This window comes from Selaginella moellendorffii, unplaced genomic scaffold (genome assembly GCF_000143415.4).
Source record: "Selaginella moellendorffii unplaced genomic scaffold, v1.0 SELMOscaffold_38, whole genome shotgun sequence".
NCBI classification, from domain to species: Eukaryota; Viridiplantae; Streptophyta; class Lycopodiopsida; order Selaginellales; family Selaginellaceae; genus Selaginella; species Selaginella moellendorffii.
The window spans coordinates 452,019-469,754 of NW_003314299.1; the positions used below are offsets into that span (position 1 = coordinate 452,019).

The 17,736-nt window shown below is 45.4% G+C and overlaps 4 protein-coding genes and 2 pseudogenes across 4 annotated transcripts; 3 read left to right on the forward strand and 3 right to left on the reverse strand.

The window, feature by feature from the left end:
• The first annotated feature begins 762 nt into the window (after nt 1–762).
• LOC112349346 (pentatricopeptide repeat-containing protein At2g35030, mitochondrial-like) lies at nt 763–1,222 on the forward strand. The gene is made up of 2 exons (XM_024683625.1): nt 763–999; nt 1,088–1,222. Exons 1-2 carry the CDS (start codon nt 763–765, stop codon nt 1,220–1,222), a joined length of 372 nt encoding a protein of 123 aa, XP_024539393.1.
• Nucleotides 1,223–3,228: 2,006 nt separating this feature from the next.
• On the reverse strand, nt 3,229–5,530 carry LOC112349347 (annotated as a pseudogene).
• A 1,223-nt stretch (nt 5,531–6,753) lies between these two features.
• LOC112349408 (apolipoprotein N-acyltransferase-like) lies at nt 6,754–8,605 on the reverse strand. Its single transcript, XM_024683805.1, has 3 exons — nt 7,404–8,605; nt 7,188–7,352; nt 6,754–7,132 (listed from the first exon to the last, which is right to left on the reverse strand). Exons 1-3 carry the CDS (start codon nt 8,603–8,605, stop codon nt 6,850–6,852), a joined length of 1,650 nt encoding a protein of 549 aa, XP_024539573.1. The 3' UTR covers nt 6,754–6,849.
• Nucleotides 8,606–10,298: 1,693 nt separating this feature from the next.
• LOC112349348 (pentatricopeptide repeat-containing protein At4g02750-like) lies at nt 10,299–11,627 on the forward strand. The gene has a single exon (XM_024683626.1). The coding sequence runs from the start codon at nt 10,299–10,301 to the stop codon at nt 11,625–11,627; it is 1,329 nt and encodes a 442-aa protein (XP_024539394.1).
• Nucleotides 11,628–12,668: 1,041 nt separating this feature from the next.
• LOC112349349 lies at nt 12,669–16,636 on the reverse strand (annotated as a pseudogene).
• Nucleotides 16,637–16,692: 56 nt separating this feature from the next.
• Nucleotides 16,693–17,274, forward strand: LOC112349350 (pentatricopeptide repeat-containing protein At1g06140, mitochondrial-like). The gene has a single exon (XM_024683627.1). The coding sequence runs from the start codon at nt 16,693–16,695 to the stop codon at nt 17,272–17,274; it is 582 nt and encodes a 193-aa protein (XP_024539395.1).
• Nucleotides 17,275–17,736: the final 462 nt, after the last annotated feature.

Here is a 17,736-nt window from a genome sequence, read left to right on the forward strand (position 1 = left end):
AATCAGTTAAAATTGGTTAAAGGTTTTAGGATTGCATTTAATTTTGGAAAGAATTGATCACCAAGATCTCCAAGAATGAGGGAAAGAAGCCAATTACAATAAAGAGGGTGTTAGAGTAAAAGACACATCACCCTCTACCTCTAGTTGCTTTGTACCCCATTTCCCAATTTCAATATATCCCATGACCTACTTGTGTTAATGGTTTAAGGTAACTATGATATTTTAAGATATTCTACCATTTAGCAAATAGATTAATTTTGTATTTAAACACTTTTTAGTATATTCTAGATTATTCTACTTTTAATTCGGATTGATCAATTAGGTTAATAAATATTACTAAACAAAAATAAAACCATTATTAACAAACTACACATTGTTACAAACAAATTATTCTTCTCATAATGAATTTTTAATATTATCATTAAATATTATTTAATCTAAGTATGTTCTTACAACAATCTTGAGTTCAATGTTTTGGGTTAGATTATGAACAGAAACTCAAGCATTCATTTTATTCAATCCTGCAAAAGCCTTTATGAAGCAAGAGAGATTTACCTGAATCTTAAAAGGAATCATCCACTTGCTAATGATTCCTTCCTCAGCAACAAGCTCATTGAGATGTTTGGCAAATATGAAAGCCCGCAAGAGGCACGCCAAATCTTTGATACCATCAAACACAAAGACTCCTTTTCGTGGGCTTTCATGTTTCAAGCTTATGCCCAAAACTCCCATCTTAAACATGCAAGAGAGATCTTCGACAAAATGCCGCAAAAGGATGTCCTTGCATGGACATCCATGCTCTTGGCATATGCCCGGAGTGGGCATATTCTCAATGCCCAAAAAACATTTGATGAGATGCCGCAACACAGCCTTCTCTCATGGAATGCATCTTGTCAGTCCACGCACACAGCTGGGATCTACAATATGCCGAAAGGATTATCTCCGGGATGCCCGAGTATGATCTCGTGTCGTGGAATTCCATTCTTGCGCCCGGAACGGGCATGTAGAGGGAGCGAAACGTGTTTTCGATTCTATGGAGGCTCGTGACCTTGTATCATGGACGACAATCTTGGTTGCCTTGTCGCAGGGCGGAGATTTGCACGGAGCAAAACTTTTGTTTGATGTAATGCCGCAGCACGATCTCGTCGCCTGGACCGCGATGCTTAGCGCGTACGCACTGAACGAGGATGTCGATTCGGCACAGAGGATTTTCCGCGAGTAGATCTCGTTTCGTGCAACACCGTGATGCGATGCTGCCGTGATGCTAGACAATCAAAGCTTATATTTGACTCCATGTCGCAGAGAGCTCTCTCGTCGTGGACAACAATGCTCGCTGTTCTTGCCAAGAACAGCCCCGGGGAGGAAACCAAGAGCTTTTTCTATCAAATGCCGGAGCTTGATCTTACTTCCTGTACGATAATGCTGCTCTCACAACCCTCAGACTTGGATCTTGTGAAGGCCACCTTTGATCAAATGCCGCAGCGAGACCTGTGCTCTTGGAACTCTGTTCTTTTGGCGTATGCCCAATCAGGGCATTGTGACTTTGCTTTAAGACTCTTTAACGAGATGCCCGAAATGGATATGGTTTCGTGGAACACAATGTTAAATGCGTTTGTTCTAACTAGCAAACTACGTGAAGCTGCTTTACTCTTTCATAGCATGCTAGAACGCAACGTTGTGACCTGGGATGCTTTGATATCTGCATTTCCCGAGAAGGCCATATTGTATACGCAAGGAAACTTTTTGATACAGCCCCTGACAGAGACCTAATCTTGTGGAGGCTCCATGATAGCTTCATATGCACAAGTAAGCACCACTGCCAGCAAGGCCTTTCATCTCTTCAACGAAATGCAGGCCGTCGATTCCCCAAACACATCGTGCTTCGTATCCATCCTGGCCGCAAACAGCCACAAAGGCAGCTTCCAAGCGGGAAAGAGCTTCTTCGCTTCCATGGTTGTGGATCACGCCATTGAGCCCACAAGGCAGCACTACAGTTGCATGGTAGATCTCTTGAGCCGAGCCGGCCACCTTCACGACGCCAAAGATCTAATCTTAAGCATGCCGTTCGTTCCCAGTGCTCTCGACTGGACGTGTCTTCTCGGAGCATGCAAGAGCCACGAGGATTATAACAATCTTAGACTGGGAGACGATGTAGTGAGATCTGTAATGGACGTAACCGACGCAACTCCCAAGACACCCTATGCTTTACTGGCAAACGTCTACACAAGCTCCCAAACACAAAATCCACACTATATGTAAAATCTAAGGACTTACTCTCTCCTGTACGCATGAAGTCATTTTAATCACCTCCGCCACCGCCACCTCCTCCGCCACAGCCCCCACCGCCACAGCCTCCGCCACCACCACAGCCTCCTCCACCGTGGCCTCCACCGTGGTCACCACCAGAGCCTCCACTGTGGCCTCCACCATGGTGGCCACCGTTAAACATTGCTCCCACGAAATCGGAGCGCCTTCTTGGCTTTCGCCTTTTTGGAGATGCAAAGAAACTGAAACACATTTTGGATTGATTGCTTGCAAGGGGGCATAATCTTCTGCTTGTATTCAAGGCTAGGACGCAATTTAAGACTTTGACCCAGAGGAATCCACGAAGAAAGCAATGATAGCGCGTGGACCTGGACAAGTTTATGCAATCAGTGCCACTTCGTGACACTTCATCAGAGTGTTCAAGAAACGCAAGACGTCTATCCAACCTTTGAGGAATACGTGCATACGATCTCGTCAAATTGCGCGTGAAGGAAGTTGCTTTGCTTGCTCCATATGGTCAGGCCTTGTGGCCCATCAGATGTTCTCCTGCCTAGTATATAAACGCAAGCCTCATCGCATTGATCATACCTCTATCTTGCGCAATCCAAGATGTGTTTCGGTTTCTCTCAATCCTCTAACAGGCGAAAGTAGAGGCGAAGGCGCCCGTCTGTAGCAACGGGCGCCTTCGTGAGTGGTGGCGGAGCTTGTGCTGGCACTGGCGGCGGAGGCTGTGGTGGCGGTGGTGGCGGTGGTGGTGGTGGTGGCTGCGGAGGAGGAGGCGGCGGCGGCGGAGGCTGCTAAATACTCTGTATGAGAAATAGCCATGCATATGAATGTTTGTAAATATGCATATTCCAAAACTTGCTCAAATAATACGTACAGTTTGTTTGTATTGAACTTGTTTGTTTTTTTCCAGCCAAGGATTGAGCTGGCCACGATCTTAGCACTGTTTTGGAACTAGTAAGTAGAATCTCGTAGAATCTATTCAGCAATTCTATGTACTTCAGGTACTATAGTGATTCAAGTAAAATCCAAAAAAAAGGGAAACATCCACTTACAATACAACGTTTTGAGCTCTCTTCTCTTGTCTTCTCTCGAGCAAAAGCTTTGATTCTTCTAGCTCTCTCTCGCCTCCTGTTTTCTTACGATTCGCGTCGGGTTCTCCTTTGGCGGGCGCCCTCGCCTTCCTTCTCAATCTCGTTGCCAGCCGCGTCGTCCTCCGCCTTGTCCTTGGAATCGTCCGGGCAGGAGATGTCTTCCTTCTTGGGCTTCTCTACGGTCACCTGCGCAAGACAAACAACCATGAGAATCCAAAACTCGCGCAACGGTATTGCTAATTGTACCTTTGTCTTCTTGGGGGGCGATTTCTTGCCACCAAAAAGAATCTTAAACAGCGTGACCACCAACACGAGCGGATCAAAACTATGGCGCTCAAAGAAATGGTTGGGAACTTCTCGGCCTTCTCGAGAAGATCCTGTGTGTCACAAACGAAAAGAAAGTTAGAATACGAGACAAAGTCCATGCTCATGTGTTTTACTTACAAGAATCTTTTCCTTCTGTGGGGATGTCGGCAACCTTGCGCAGGTACTCAAACATCTTTGCCTGAAAAGATTCAAGGTCGTCACACACACACACAAGAAAAAAACAAAAGACAGACAAAAGAAGACAAAGGAAAAGTACCTGGATGCCGTCAGGACTCGGAGTCGCTTCTTCAATTTTTTGCTTCTCCTTCTCAGCCTTGTACTTGGGCTTCCATTTCGTCTCCCTGTACTCTGCTGCCACAGCCTCGTCGGTCGCCACCAGGATGTTGTCAAAAAGAATGCCGTCCTGCATCGTCCAGATCTCGATCCCTATCGCCGAGATCGGCTCTAGATCCGGCCTGTCCAACTCGAAGTACTCCGGGTTCGGTATTTGCTTCGGAGCCCAGATCCCCTTGTAAGCCAGGTTGTCGATCATCGGAGGATACCACTTCCCCTTGTAGTCCGGGTTCCTCTTCATGGGCCTCTTCCATTCTCCACACCCAGACGCTTCCTCACACTTTGGGTTGCTGATCTTCGGGGGCTCCCACTCGCCATCCTCCTCGTCGTCCCAGTCCGCGGGCTTGCTAGCTTCCGGATCGTCAACCTCGTCCGTGTCCAGCCAGTCATCGGGCTTGACCGCCTCCGCGTCCTCGATCTCCAGTGGAGCGTCCTCGTCCCAATCGTCGGGCTTGGTCGCTTCCGGATCGGGGATCTTCGCCCGCTCGTCCCAGTCCTGGGGCTTCTTGTCGTCGGGATCGGGGATGGTCTTGGGCGGGATCACGGCCGGCTCGAAGTCGCTCGAGAGGAGGTCGACGCTCTTCTCCTCCTTGCCGTCGACGAGGATCTTGAGCGTGTTGTTCGGGTAGATCACTGCTGCTGTGTAGAGGTGAGAGAGCTTGTCAGCCACTGGCGATGGCGGGTACTTGAGGTGATGCTCGATGTGCTTGTCGGATTTGGGGCCCTTGTGCTTGTAGATGAAGTGCACCTTGTTGATGGTGCTACATTTGTCCAGCCCAAACATGATTGAGTAGGGGGATTCGTTGCTAAAATTGCCGGGCGTCCATTGCAGGAGAAGGAACTTGAGATAGGCGATGCCACACTCTAATCCCTTCTGGAATTATAGAGATTGGGTTTAAACCTTAGTTAAATACAGAATAAGTGGGAGTTAAATTATGCTTTAAGTTAGTTAACCATGCTTAACTTACCCATTATTTTTATTATACATTTGGAATTCATCAAAAACTCAAAAGCTCAAGGGTGGTTATGTGGTGAAGAACCTTAAGAGAATATTAGATTTTGTATTTTCACACTAGATTATAACATTGGTATTAGAGCCTAATTTAATTCTCATGGCTAACAAATATAAAAGGGAAACGAAGCTTAGTAAACCTTAAGAAAAGTACCATAATGACCAGAGGATAGTTTAAATATGATTGTAGATAATAATTCCTGAAGGATTGTTAAGCACCAAATTAAGGTAATAAAATAGAAAAAAGGCTTATAAACAAAACCCCCCTTTGTAAAAGAATGCATGCTTTAGGATTTTACTTTAGTCCCAAATATTAGACTTTAAGAAAATCACAAAAACTTATTAAATATAAAATGACACTAGATTGCAAATTTAGATGCAAGAATAACAAAACGTATATTTGACAAAATGATATGTTAAAGTTTAGTATTGTGGAGTTCACTATTGTATGTCAGACAGGATCAAGAGACACGACGATTTTTCGATAAAATGCCATACCAACAGCTAGTTTCTTGGAACACCATGCTTGATGCTTATGCCCAAAACGGGTATATGGTAGAAGCAAGGGTCATGTTCAATGCAATGGTGGAGAAGGACGTAATTTCTTGGACTAGAATGCTTGCTGCCTATGGCCTTAGTGGCCAGAGTTCACTTGCAAGAAAAACTTTTGCCCAGATGCCAGGGAAGAATGAAGTTTCTTGGGATGCAATGCTCAGTGCATGTACCCAAGCAGGGGATTCGGTTTCTGTGTTTAAGTTGTTTCACACTATGCAGATGGCCCGGCATTTACAACCAAGTTGGATTTGTCTCCGCTCTCAATGCTCACGGCCAAGTTGGCAGTGTTAAATGTGCTAGAAGTTGCTTTGTTTCGATGGCTTTTGACTGTGGCATTCAGCCATGTCACCAGCATTACTCCTGCATAATCGATGGCTTGGCAAGAGCTGGTTACATTGACAATGCAAGAGAACTCATCGGAAACATGCCATTTGTTCCCACTTCTTTGGATTGGCTGTGCCTTTTAGCTGCATGTCGGAGCCTCGAGTGTGGAACCTGCGTATCAAAATGTGTGTCTGGAATTGTGAGCAGCAGAGCTATGTATCCTCTCCTGGCAAATGTATGGGCTTGGCATTGATAGAATCTAAGGAAGAAATAAACTGCTGCCTGGATTATGTTGTCAAATTGCTCGAGAATTTGAGACTAGAAGTACCAATTGCGTTTCATGCTTAATAATGACAAAATGGGAAAAATACAAATCATTTGTCTATATAACACCCATCATTCCCAGGATGTGAGCGTGGACCTCCTGGACCAAATCACCAGAGGCTCTGAGAGATCGTGAGCAACTTCAATCAGACAGATACCTTGCAATACCTAGCGATTGAGGTGTGTGGAAAGTGCAGCAGGCGAAAATTGTGTTTGATGATCCGCCTGAGGGAATGTGTTTGATTCTATGCGAATGTTCTCAAAACTCTTCATGGAAAACTAGAAAACGATCAATGTTTAATGCCTGAGGGCGATACTTGCTGCCATGATAGGTACTAACAAAGCAAATATTCCATTGCCCCACGATGCTCAAACGTCGGAGCGATGGAGATGGAACGCGATGCCTTCGTCATGGCAGCGTGGGGCTGCCTTCTTTGCAATCGATACTCCAGCTGACTCGATCCAACGCCTTAGAATCCTCCAAATCATGCGGTGCTTCGGTATCCGGCCTAGTGTCGCTGCACCAAACGACGATTAAGTCAATGCAAATGCTACATCCATATCACCCATGTTTTGTATACACTTCCTTACAGATTGGGCTTCACAGGAATCTTAGACAAGCACGCTTGATTCCTCTGGCAACAGCACGCAACGTAGCTCCGACCTCTCAAACTCCTTGAAGGATCGGTCACCAGTGATGTAGAACACAAAGGCGGGAGGGGACTTGTCAAGGATGTATGTCACTGCTCCAAGAGGGAGGCAGAGCATGGAGACGTGTACCGCAGCGAGTGCTGCCACTAGCCAAGCGAAAAGAAAGCCATAGCTTGGGTAAAGCGTCCAGGCCTTCCCGAGTACTGGGAGCGCCATGGCGAAGACCGAGTCGGAGATACCTTCCCTGCCAAAGAAACAGAAGAATATTAGAGAGCTTTGATTGATCAAAACTGTCACACCTGTAATCGAATGTCTGGAGATATGGATCTACAACCGCTGAAACGCCTCCCGTGGAGCATCGAAACCAACTAAAGCCATTCTCCACGACACGGAAAGCATCGGCCTCTTTCGTCCAGGGACCAGTTGGTCCCCAAGTCGCGGCTGGTTGGAGCATGATATCAATCCTAAACACATTCACCAGAAACTTAGAGAAGACCATCATAACTGCGCTCTACCTCTTTTTCCCGGCCTGGCGCATCAGGTCTGGAAACTCGAAATCGTAACAAATAGCTCCTCCAATCCGGCCGAGCTCGGTCTTGATGACAGGAAGAATGGGATCCCCTGGAGTTCCATACCACTCCACGAATGGAACCAAGTGGGCTTTCCTGTAGCTAAATCCAATGGAGCCATCGGGAAGAACGAGGTCGAAATAGTTCCCGACTCTTCCAGTGCTCGCGTCCTTGTACTCGTAAGTGATGCCAACGTAGGCGCCGTGCTGGAAAGCGATCTGTCCGGCTTTGAATTGGAGAGAATCCCTCTCCTGTTTGAGGTCGAGTTTCACCGCAGCCTCGGACCAGAGCACCAATCGATCGCCGGCTCGGAGGCGCTGGCTCGTCCTGTTGAGCATCACATCCATGTCCTCGTAGAAGAGGAGCTTGCCCAGGACGCAAGAGTCCGGCACTGTTTTCTTCATCGTGAGGGCGATGTCCTTCTGGAAGAAATTCCCCGAGAAAATGGAGACCCTGGCGCTTCCGTAGAACAAGATCGAGAGAGCAATGGCTCCAAACACCAGGGAGTGGCCGCGATGCAGCTGCATAGCACGCTTCTTGTCGGATTTCTCCATCTTGGAAAGATTCTCGTTGAGAACGGCCCTGTCGTGGAGAATCGCCGAGAACCACGCCATGAGGAATGCGATCCCATCGATCCCCCACACTCCGGCGCTCATCACCAGCGGCAAGATTGTAACCTGGGAAACGGCGGGATGGAGGAAGGAGCCGACGCCGCCGAATCGATTCCACAACAACCACGCCGTGCTCCAGATCGACGCGAATACCAGCGGCTGGGACGTTCTTGCTCGATCAAAACGCTTCCTGTAGCCGATGCTTGCAAGAAATGGGAGGAGAAGAAACATCCACAGCACCAGTGCCCAGATTATTCCCACAATTGGCACGCTGCTGGCCTTGGAGTTGTCCGGGCTCACCTTTCCCGGGAAGAATGCCAAGAATGCCAGGCTCGCGGCGGTGGTCTGGAGGAGGAGCGCCAGGAGGATTGTGAGCGCCGCGGAGCGCCATGAGCAAGAATTGTGCGTAATCCCTGATTTGTGGAAGAAATGCAGGAGGAAAAATGGTTGGAGCCAAGAACAAATTGCAACAGATTGGAAACCAGAGAAGAAAGTGCACGCCACCGAGAGAATGGCCAACACTGCCACCTTCTTCATGTCTCTTGGTGCTTGTTTGAATGTAGGTGGTAATTTATATTCTTATTATATTCATAAAAAATTAAAATATTTATAAGGTGAAACGAAAATACTATAAATATTTAGGGAATATACCTTAATCTAGCCGTTTAAATTTTTTCACTCAAATCAGTGTTTAATACTATATCTTAAATAGAACAACCGTCTAAAGTTAACTAAAATCTCTCAAAGGAAAACAAATTGTACTATTTGACTTTTTTGTAATACAAGACTCCTATCCACTTGCCTATATTTACATCTTCTTTTCCACTTGTATTTTTTGGATTACAAAATGTTAAAACCATAAAATAATTATATTTGTTTAAGCTGCCACTTAGAGGTCATTAATGTTTGATATAGCCATAGAGATAACTCACTATCATTTAAAGAACTTTTTTTGATTCTTGGACTACAAATCTTTGAATTTTTGTTTTGTTCCCATTAAATTGCAAAAGTTATTGGAAGCAATCTAAAAAAATATGATATTCAAACAGGGTATTATTCCTAGAATAATCTAACCACACTAGTTGCATAATTGTTTTAACTTATTTGTAGATTGTAAGTAATAAAAAAATGATTTACATAAAATTTAAAATATATAAAAAAAGAATCAATTATACTCTATTTTTTAATCAGTTAAGAATTTTGGGATATTTGGGATTAAATATTCTCATGTTTGAATAATAATGGGTTAGATAACTTCCTAGAAATTTAAACTATATTGGTTGGTTAGGAGAATCATATTATATGTTTAATTAACATCTAGTAAAAGAGTGGCATTCTCAGGAGAGTGCTATTTAAAAAAATAATTAAATATAAAAGGAAAAAGTTTATAAATAAAAATGCACATCTTTTTCCAATTAGTTAAAGATTTCGAGATATTATAGTGAAATATAGAAAGAAAGAGCATATGAATAAAACATAATTGATTAAGGGTATTAGGATATTGAGTGTTAGGATAACCACCTTTACCACTAACTTTGATATTTTAAAATATTCTACCATTTAATAATTAAATTTGTTTTGTATTTAAACACTATTTTGGTATATTCTGGTTTATTCTACGATTGATCAATTAGGTTAATAAATAATACTAAACAGTGTTACAAACTAATTATTCTTCTCATATAAAGTTTTTATTATTATCATTAAATATTCTTTAATCTAGGCACGTTCTTACAACAATCTTGAGTCCAATATTTTGGGTTGGACTATGAAGAGGAACTCTAACATTCATTTTATTCAATCCTGCAAAAGCCTTTATGAAGCAAGAGAGATTTACTTGAATCTTCAAAGGAATCATCCACTTGCTGATGATTCCTTCCTCAGCAACAAGCTCATTGAGATGTTTGGCAAATATGGAAGCCCACAAGAGGCACGCCAAATCTTTGATACCATCAAACACAAAGATTCCTTTTCGTGGGCTTTCATGTTTCAAGCTTATGCCCAAAACTCCCATCTTAAACATGCAAAAGAGATCTTCGACAAAATGCCGCAAAAGGATGTCTTTGCATGGACATCCATGCTCTTGGCATATGCCCGAACTGGGCATGTTCTCAATGCCCAAAAAACATTTGATGAGATGCCGCAACACAGCCTTCTCTCATGGAACGCAATCCTGTGAGTCCACGCACATGGCTGGGATCTAAAAAATGCCCAGAGGATTATCTCCGGGATGCCCGAGTATGATCTCGTGTCTTGGAATTCCATTCCTGCGGCATATGCCTGGAACGGGCATGTAGAGGGATCGAAACGTGTTTTCTATTCAATGGAGGCTCGTGACCTTGTGTCATGGACGACAATCTTGGTTGCCTTGTCGCAGGGCGGAGATTTGCACGGAGCAAAGCTTTTGTTTGATGTAATGCCGCAGCACGATCTCGTCGCCTGGACCGCGATGCTTAGCGCGTACGCACTGAACGAGGATGTCGATTCGGCACAAAGGATTTTCCGCGAGATGCCTGAGATAGATCTCGTTTCGTGCAACACCGTGATGCGATGCTGCCGTGATGCTAGACAATCAAATCTTATATTTGACTCCATGCCGCAGAGAGCTCTCTCGTCGTGGACAACAATGCTCGCTGTTCTTGCCAAGAACAGCCCCGGGGAGGAAACCAAGAGCTTTTTCTATCAAATGCCGGAGCTTGATCTTACTTCCTGTACGATAATGCTGCTCTCACAACCCTCAGACTTGGAGCCTGTGAAGGCCACCTTTGATCAAAAGCCGCAGCGAGACCTGTGCTCTTGGAACTCTGTTCTGTCGGTGTATGCCCAATCAGGGCATTGTGACTTTGCTCTTAGACTCTTTAACAAGATGCCCGAAATGGATATGGTTTCGTGGAACACAATGTTAAATGCGTTTGTTCTAACTAGCAAACTACGTGAAGCTGCTTTACTCTTTCATAGCATGCTAGAACGCAACCTTGTGACCTGGGATGCTTTGATATCTGCATTTTCCCGAGAAGGCCATATTGTATACGCAAGGAAACTTTTTGATACAGCCCCTGACAGAGACCAAATCTTGTGGAGCTCCATGATAGCTTCATATGCACAAGTAAGCACCACTGCCAGCAAGGCCTTTCATCTCTTCAACGAAATGCAGGCCGTCGATTCCCCAAACACATCGTGCTTCGCATCCATCCTGGCCGCAAACAGCCACAAAGGCAGCTTTCAAGCGGGAAAGAGCTTCTTCGCTTCCATGGTTGTGGATCACGCCATTGAGCCCACAAGGCAGCACTACAGTTGCATGGTAGATCTCTTGAGCCGAGCCGGCCACCTTCACGACGCCAAAGATCTAATCTTAAGCATGCCGTTCGTTCCCAGTGCTCTCGAGTGGACGTGCCTTCTCGGAGCATGCAAGAGCCACGAGGATTATAACAGTCTTAGACTGGGAGACGATGTAGTGAGATCTGTAATGAACGTAACCGACGCAACTCCCAAGACACCCTATGCTTTACTAGCAAACGTCTACACAAGCTCCCAAACAAAAAATCCACACTATATGTAAAATCTAAGGACTTACTCTCTCCTGTACACATGAAGTCATTTTAATCACCTCCGCCACCGCCACCTCCTCCGCCACAGCCCCCACCGCCACAGCCTCCGCCACCACCACAGCCTCCTCCACCGTGGCCTCCACCGTGGTCACCACCAGAGCCTCCACTGTGGTGGTGGCCACCGCTAAACATTGCTCCCACGAAATCGGATCGCCTTCTTGGCTTTCGCCTTTTTGGAGATGGAAAGAAACTGAAACACATTTTGGATTGATTGCTTGCAAGGGGGCATAATCTTCTGCTTGTATACAAGGCTAGAAGGCAATGTGAGACTTTGACTCAGAGGAAGCCACGAAGAAAGCAATGATAGCGCGTGGACCTGGAGAAGTTTATGCAATCAGTGCCACGTCGTGACACTTCATCAGAGTGTTCAAGAAACGCAAGACGTAACACTACAAACGTGCATTTGTCTATCCAATCTTTGAAGAATACGTGCATAAAATCTCGTCAAATTGCGCGTGAAGGAAGTTGCTTTGCTTGCTCCATATGGGGCCAATCAGATGTTCTCCTGCCTACTATATAAGCGCAAGCCTCCTCGCATCAATCATACCTTTATCTTGCGCAATCCAAGATGTGTTTCGGTTTCTCTCAATCCTCTAACAGGCGAAAGCAGAGGCGAAGGCGCCCGTCTGCAGCAACGGGCGCCTTCGTGAGTGGTGGCGGAGCTTGTGCTGGCACTGGCGGCGGAGGCTGTGGTGGCGGTGGCGGCGGTGGTGGTGGTGGTGGCTGCGGAGGAGGCGGCGGCGGCGGAGGCTGCTAAATACTCTGTATGAGAAATAGATATGAATGTTTGTAAATATGCATAATCTCAAACTTCCTCAAATAATACGTACAATTTGTTTGTTTTTTTTACAGTCAAGGATTGAGCTGGCCACGATCTTAGCACTGTTTTGGAACTAGTAAGTAGAATCTCGTAGAATCTATTCAGCAATTCTATGTACTTCAGGTACTATAGTGATTCATGTAAAATCCAAAAAAAAGGGAAACATCTACAATACAACGTTTTGAGCGCTCTTCTCTTGTCTTCTCTCGAGTAAAAGCTTTGATTCTTCTAGCTCTCTCTTGCCTCCTGTTTTCTTACGATTCGCGTCGGGTTCTCCTTTGACGGGCGCCCTCGCCTTCCTTCTCAATCTCGTTGCCACCCGCGTCGTCCTCCGCCTTGTCCTTGGAATCGTCCGGGTTGGAGATGTCTTCCTTCTTGGACTTCTCTACAGTCACCTGAACCATGAGAATCCAAAACTAGCGCAACTCTATTGCTAATTGTACCTTCGTCTTGTTGGGGGGCGATTTCTTGCCACCAAAAAGAATCTTAAACAGCGTGACCACCAAGATGAGCGGGATCAAAGCTATGGCGCTCAAAGAAATGGTTGGGAACTTCTCGGCCTTCTCCAGAAGATCCTGTGTGTCACAAACGAAAAGAAAGTAAGAATACGAGACAAAGTCCATGCTCATGTGTTTTACTTACAAGAATCTTTTCCTTCTGTGACGCCAAAGTCGGGATGTCGGCAACCTTGCGCAGGTACTCAAACATCTTTGCCTGAAAAGATTCAAGGTCGTCACACACACACACAAGAAAGAAAACAAAAGACAGACAAAAGAAGACAAAGGAAAAGTACCTGGATGCCGTCAGGATTCGGAGTCGCTTCTTCAATTTTTTGCTTCTCCCTCTCAGCCTCGTACTTGGGCTTCCATTTCGTCTCCCTGTACTCTGCTGCCACAGCCTCGTCGGTCGCCACCAGGATGTTGTCAAAAAGAATGCCGTCCTGCATCGTCCAGATCTCGATCCCTATCGCCGAGATCGGCTCTAGATCCGGCCTGTCCAACTCGAAGTACTCCGGGTTCGGTATTTGCTTCGGAGCCCAGATCCCCTTGTAAGCCGGGTTGTCGATCACTTCGGAGGATACCACTTCCCCTTGTAGTCCGGGTTCCTCTTCATGGGCCTCTTCCATTCTCCACACCCAGACGCTTCCTCACACTTTGGGTTGCTGATCTTCGGGGGCTCCCACTCGCCATCCTCTTCGTCGTCCCAGTTCGCGGGCTTGCTAGCTTCCGGATCGTCAACCTCGTCCGGCTCGTTGTCGTTTCCTAGCACACAAGCCTCACAAAATTCAAGCTTGCCTGTAAACTCGAATTCTTGTGCATGTGCTTGATCTCTGGACACTGCTTTGAGGGCGTCTTCATGCACATGGCCTAGACGCTCATGCCACAACTGGAGATTACTCGCTCGAGTTGAGAGCGCTCGATCTGGCTGCTTATCTGGAACAACCATGGTGGCGTCAAGTTTATAAAGTCCAGAATAGCGTTGTCCATAAGCCACTGCTTGATCTGTCTTCTCGTCTCGCATAATAGCCTGCTTGGCATTAAAAATAAAATAGAAACCGTTGTCAGAAGCTGCACCGATTGAGAAAAGATGATACGCCAAGCCTGGAACAAAATACATGTTCCTGATATCTCGTAGCTCTCCTGAGGCCAGCTTTACTTGAACTGTGCCCACTGCTACAACTGAAAGAAGACTCTTGTCTCCTAAACCAACCTGCCTGCCTGTAGAAATTTTCCTGAGGTTCAGAAAAGCTTCTTGCCTGCCTGTCATGTGCATATTTGCTGCTGTGTCCAGCCAGATCACGTCTTGATCCTGCTGCTGAACAAACACAGGTTCTGGAATAGCTCTTACCATAAGAGCTCTTGACTGGTTTGTATAGCCAGTCCTGGCGTTCTTTCTCCCCAAACCTCGAGGACGCCCTGCTAACCTGTCTCGGCATTCTCTGGCGTAGTGTCCAACCCGCTTACAATAATTGCACTCACCTTTACGCTCGCGTGAGTTGCTGTCTCCAACATTGCTAGCCCTGAAACTGCTCGCAGTGTTGCTCGCACCAGCCTTGAAACTGCTAGCGCTGCCTCCTTTACCTGGAGAATTCTTTGTTTGCTTTGAGTTGACAAACAAAGCTGTGGTTGTGGTTGTATCTGCGGGTGTCTGGTCTTCGGCTGGTTCTTCTTCATTGATAAGAGCTGCTTGCATTTCAATGAAGGTTTTCGTTGAGTTCTTGAGCATAGTCTTCAATGATTTGAATTCTGGGCGAACCAAAGCATTGAGAAGAACTGCTCGCTTATCATTCTCGGTGACTGCTTCACCTAGACTTGACAGTTGGGAGAGCACCGACTTCAGCCTTCCTAGAAAAGCTGCTGGAGTCTCGTCCGCTGCCATTTTTAAGCCAAAAAGTTTAGACTTTAACTCAACCTTTGAAATCTCTGCGCTCGCTTGGTTCCCAAATACGTTCTTCAAGGCTGTCCAGTTCTCTTCTGCGGTCTTCGTGATATCCAGGTGGTGGTGGTGCAATTTGCCCAGGCCAATCCCCATGGTGGAGACTGCCTTATCGTTTCTGACCTGCCATTCGTCTTCATCGCTTGCCGCTGACTTCGGCTCTGTTCCTTGGACAATTCTGAGACAGTTGTCCCGGAGAAAGAGGAACGAAATTTCTTTCGCCCAATTCTCAAAATCTGTGCCCGTGAATAGAGGGATCGGTATTAGTTGTGGTCATTTCTTCTACAATTTCCAGCACGCTCCACTTTTCTACAGCACGGATTTTTCCCTTCCTCTTCTTCTGCTGCAGTCGAGCAGTCACGCGATCTAGAGTCGCGTAGCCTTGCTGCTCGTTGCGTGGTCTTGTTTTGCCCATGAGATCATCGTTTGCTCCGATACCATGATAGTTTTCTAGTTAAACGACATACTCTGTTTCCCCTAACCTACTACCTTTTCATTTTCTCCATGTAAATATATACAAGTCTTGTGTCCGCTCATTTCAGCGTCCACATAAATCTCTTGCCACCTTGGATTAGACTCCAGGCTGGCTATCTACACAGCCAGTCATCGGGCTTGACCGCCTCCGCGTCCTCGATCTCCAGTGGAGCGTCCTCGTCCCAATTCTCGGGCTTGGTCGCTTCCGGATCGGGGATCTTCGCCCGATCGTCCCAGTCCTGGGGCTTCTTGTCGTCGGGATCGGAGATGGTCTTGGGCGGATCACGGCCGGCTCAAAGTCGCTCGAGAGGAGGTCGACGCTCTTCTCCTCCTTGCCGTCGACGAGGATCTTGAGCGTGTTGTTCGGGTAGATCACTGCCGTGTAGACGTGAGAGAGCTTGTCAGCCACTGGCGGTACTTGAGGTGATGCTTGATGTGCTTGTCGGATTTGGGGCCCTTGTGCTTGTAGATGAATTGCACCTTGTTGGTGTTTCCACATTTGTCTGGCCCAAACATGATTGAGTAGGGGGATTCATTACTGAAATTGCCGGGCGTCCATTGCAAGAGAAGGAACTTGAGATAGGCGATGCCACACTCTAATCCCTTCTGGAATTATAAAGATTAGGTTTAAACCTTAGTCAAACACAGAATAAGGGAGTTAAATTATGCTTTAAGTTAGTCATCCATGTTTAGCTTACCCAATATCTTTATTATATTTTTGGAATTCATCAAAAACTAAAAAACTCAAAAGTAGTTTTATGGTGAAAAACCTTAAGAGAATATTAGATTTTGTATTTTCACATCAGATTATAACATTGGTATTGGAGCCTAATTTAATTCTCATGGCTGACAAATATGGAAGGAAAACCAAGGTTATGGTGACTAGAGGATAACTTAAATATGATTGTAGATGATCATTCCTAAAGGATTGTTAAGCACCAAATTAAGGTAATAGAATAGAAAAAAGGCTTGTAATCAAAACCCTCCTTTGTAAAAAAAATGCATCCTTTAGGATTTTACTTTAGTCCCAAAAATTAATTTTTAAAACAATCACAAAAACTTACTAAATATAAAATGACACTAGATTGCAAATTTAGATGCAAGAATAACAAAGTGTATATTTGACAAAATGATATGTTAAAGTTTAGTACTGTGGAGTCCACTATTGTATGTCTACACAGGATCAAGAGATATGGACTTTGACACGACGATTTTTCGATAAAATGCCATACCAACAGCTAGTTTCTTGGAACACCATGCTTGATGCTTATGCCCAAAACGGGTATATGGTAGAAGCAAGGGTCATGTTCAATGCAATGGTGGAGAAGGACGTAATTTCTTGGACTAGAATGCTTGCTGCCTATGGCCTTAGTGGCCAGAGTTCACTTGCAAGAAAAACTTTTGCCCAGATGCCAGGGAAGAATGAAGTTTCTTGGGATGCAATGCTCAGTGCATGTACCCAAGCAGAGGATTCGGTTTCTGTGTTTAAGATGTTTCACACTATGCAGATGGCCGGCATTTACAACCAAGTTGGATTTGTCTCCGCCCTCAATGCTCACGGCCAAGTTGGCAGTGTTAAATGTGCTAGAAGTTGCTTTGTTTCGATGGCTTTTGACTGTGGCATTCAGCCATGTCACCAGCATTACTCCAGCATAATCGATGGCTTGGCAAGAGCTGGTTACATTGACAATGCAAGAGAACTCATCGGAAACATGACATTTGTTCCCACTTCTTTGAATTGGCTGTGCCTTTTAGCTGCATGTCAGAGCCTCGAGTGTGGAACCTGCATATCAAAATGGGTGTCTGGACTTGCGAGCAGCAGAGCTATGTATCCTCTCCTGGCAAATGTATGGGCTTGGCATTGTTAGAATCTAAGGGGAAAAAAACTGCTGCCTAGATTATGTTGTCAAATTGCTCAAGAATTTAAGACTAGAAGTACCAATTGCGTTTCATGCTTGATAATTTCAAATATTGACAAAATGGGAAAAAAACTAAAAATCATTTGTCTATATAACACCCAACATTCCCAGGATCTGAGGGTGGACCTCCTGGACCAAAGAGGCTCTGAGAGATCGCGAGCAACTTCAATCAGACAGATACCTTGCAATACCTAGCGATTGAGGTGTGTGGAAAGTGCAGCAGGCGAAAATTGTGTTTGATGATCCGCCTGAGGGAATGTGTTTGATTCTATGTGAATGTTCTCAAAACTCTTCATGGAAAACTAGAAAAGGATCAATGTTTGATGCCTGACGACGATACTTGCTGCCATGATAGGTACTAACAAAGCAAATATTCCTTTGTGCCATGATGCTCACACGAAGCTCTTCAGA

What these genes read in the sequence shown, in the direction of transcription:
- LOC112349408 (XM_024683805.1), bottom strand. Translation starts at nt 8,605, where the DNA reads ATGAAGAAGGTGGCAGTGTTGGCCATTCTCTCGGTGGCGTGCACTTTC. An exon ending in CGCCAGGCCGGGAAAAAGAG is followed by an intron (nt 7,353 to 7,403) that starts GTAGAGCGCAGT and finishes GAATGTGTTTAG; the next exon opens with GATTGATATCATGCTCCAAC. An exon ending in CTCCAGACATTCGATTACAG is followed by an intron (nt 7,133 to 7,187) that starts GTGTGACAGTTT and finishes TTTCTTTGGCAG; the next exon opens with GGAAGGTATCTCCGACTCGG.
- LOC112349348 (XM_024683626.1), top strand. Translation starts at nt 10,299, where the DNA reads ATGCCCGAGTATGATCTCGTGTCTTGGAATTCCATTCCTGCGGCATAT.
- LOC112349346 (XM_024683625.1), top strand. Translation starts at nt 763, where the DNA reads ATGCCGCAAAAGGATGTCCTTGCATGGACATCCATGCTCTTGGCATAT. An exon ending in CATTCTTGCGCCCGGAACGG is followed by an intron (nt 1,000 to 1,087) that starts GCATGTAGAGGG and finishes GCCTTGTCGCAG; the next exon opens with GGCGGAGATTTGCACGGAGC.
- LOC112349350 (XM_024683627.1), top strand. Translation starts at nt 16,693, where the DNA reads ATGGTAGAAGCAAGGGTCATGTTCAATGCAATGGTGGAGAAGGACGTA.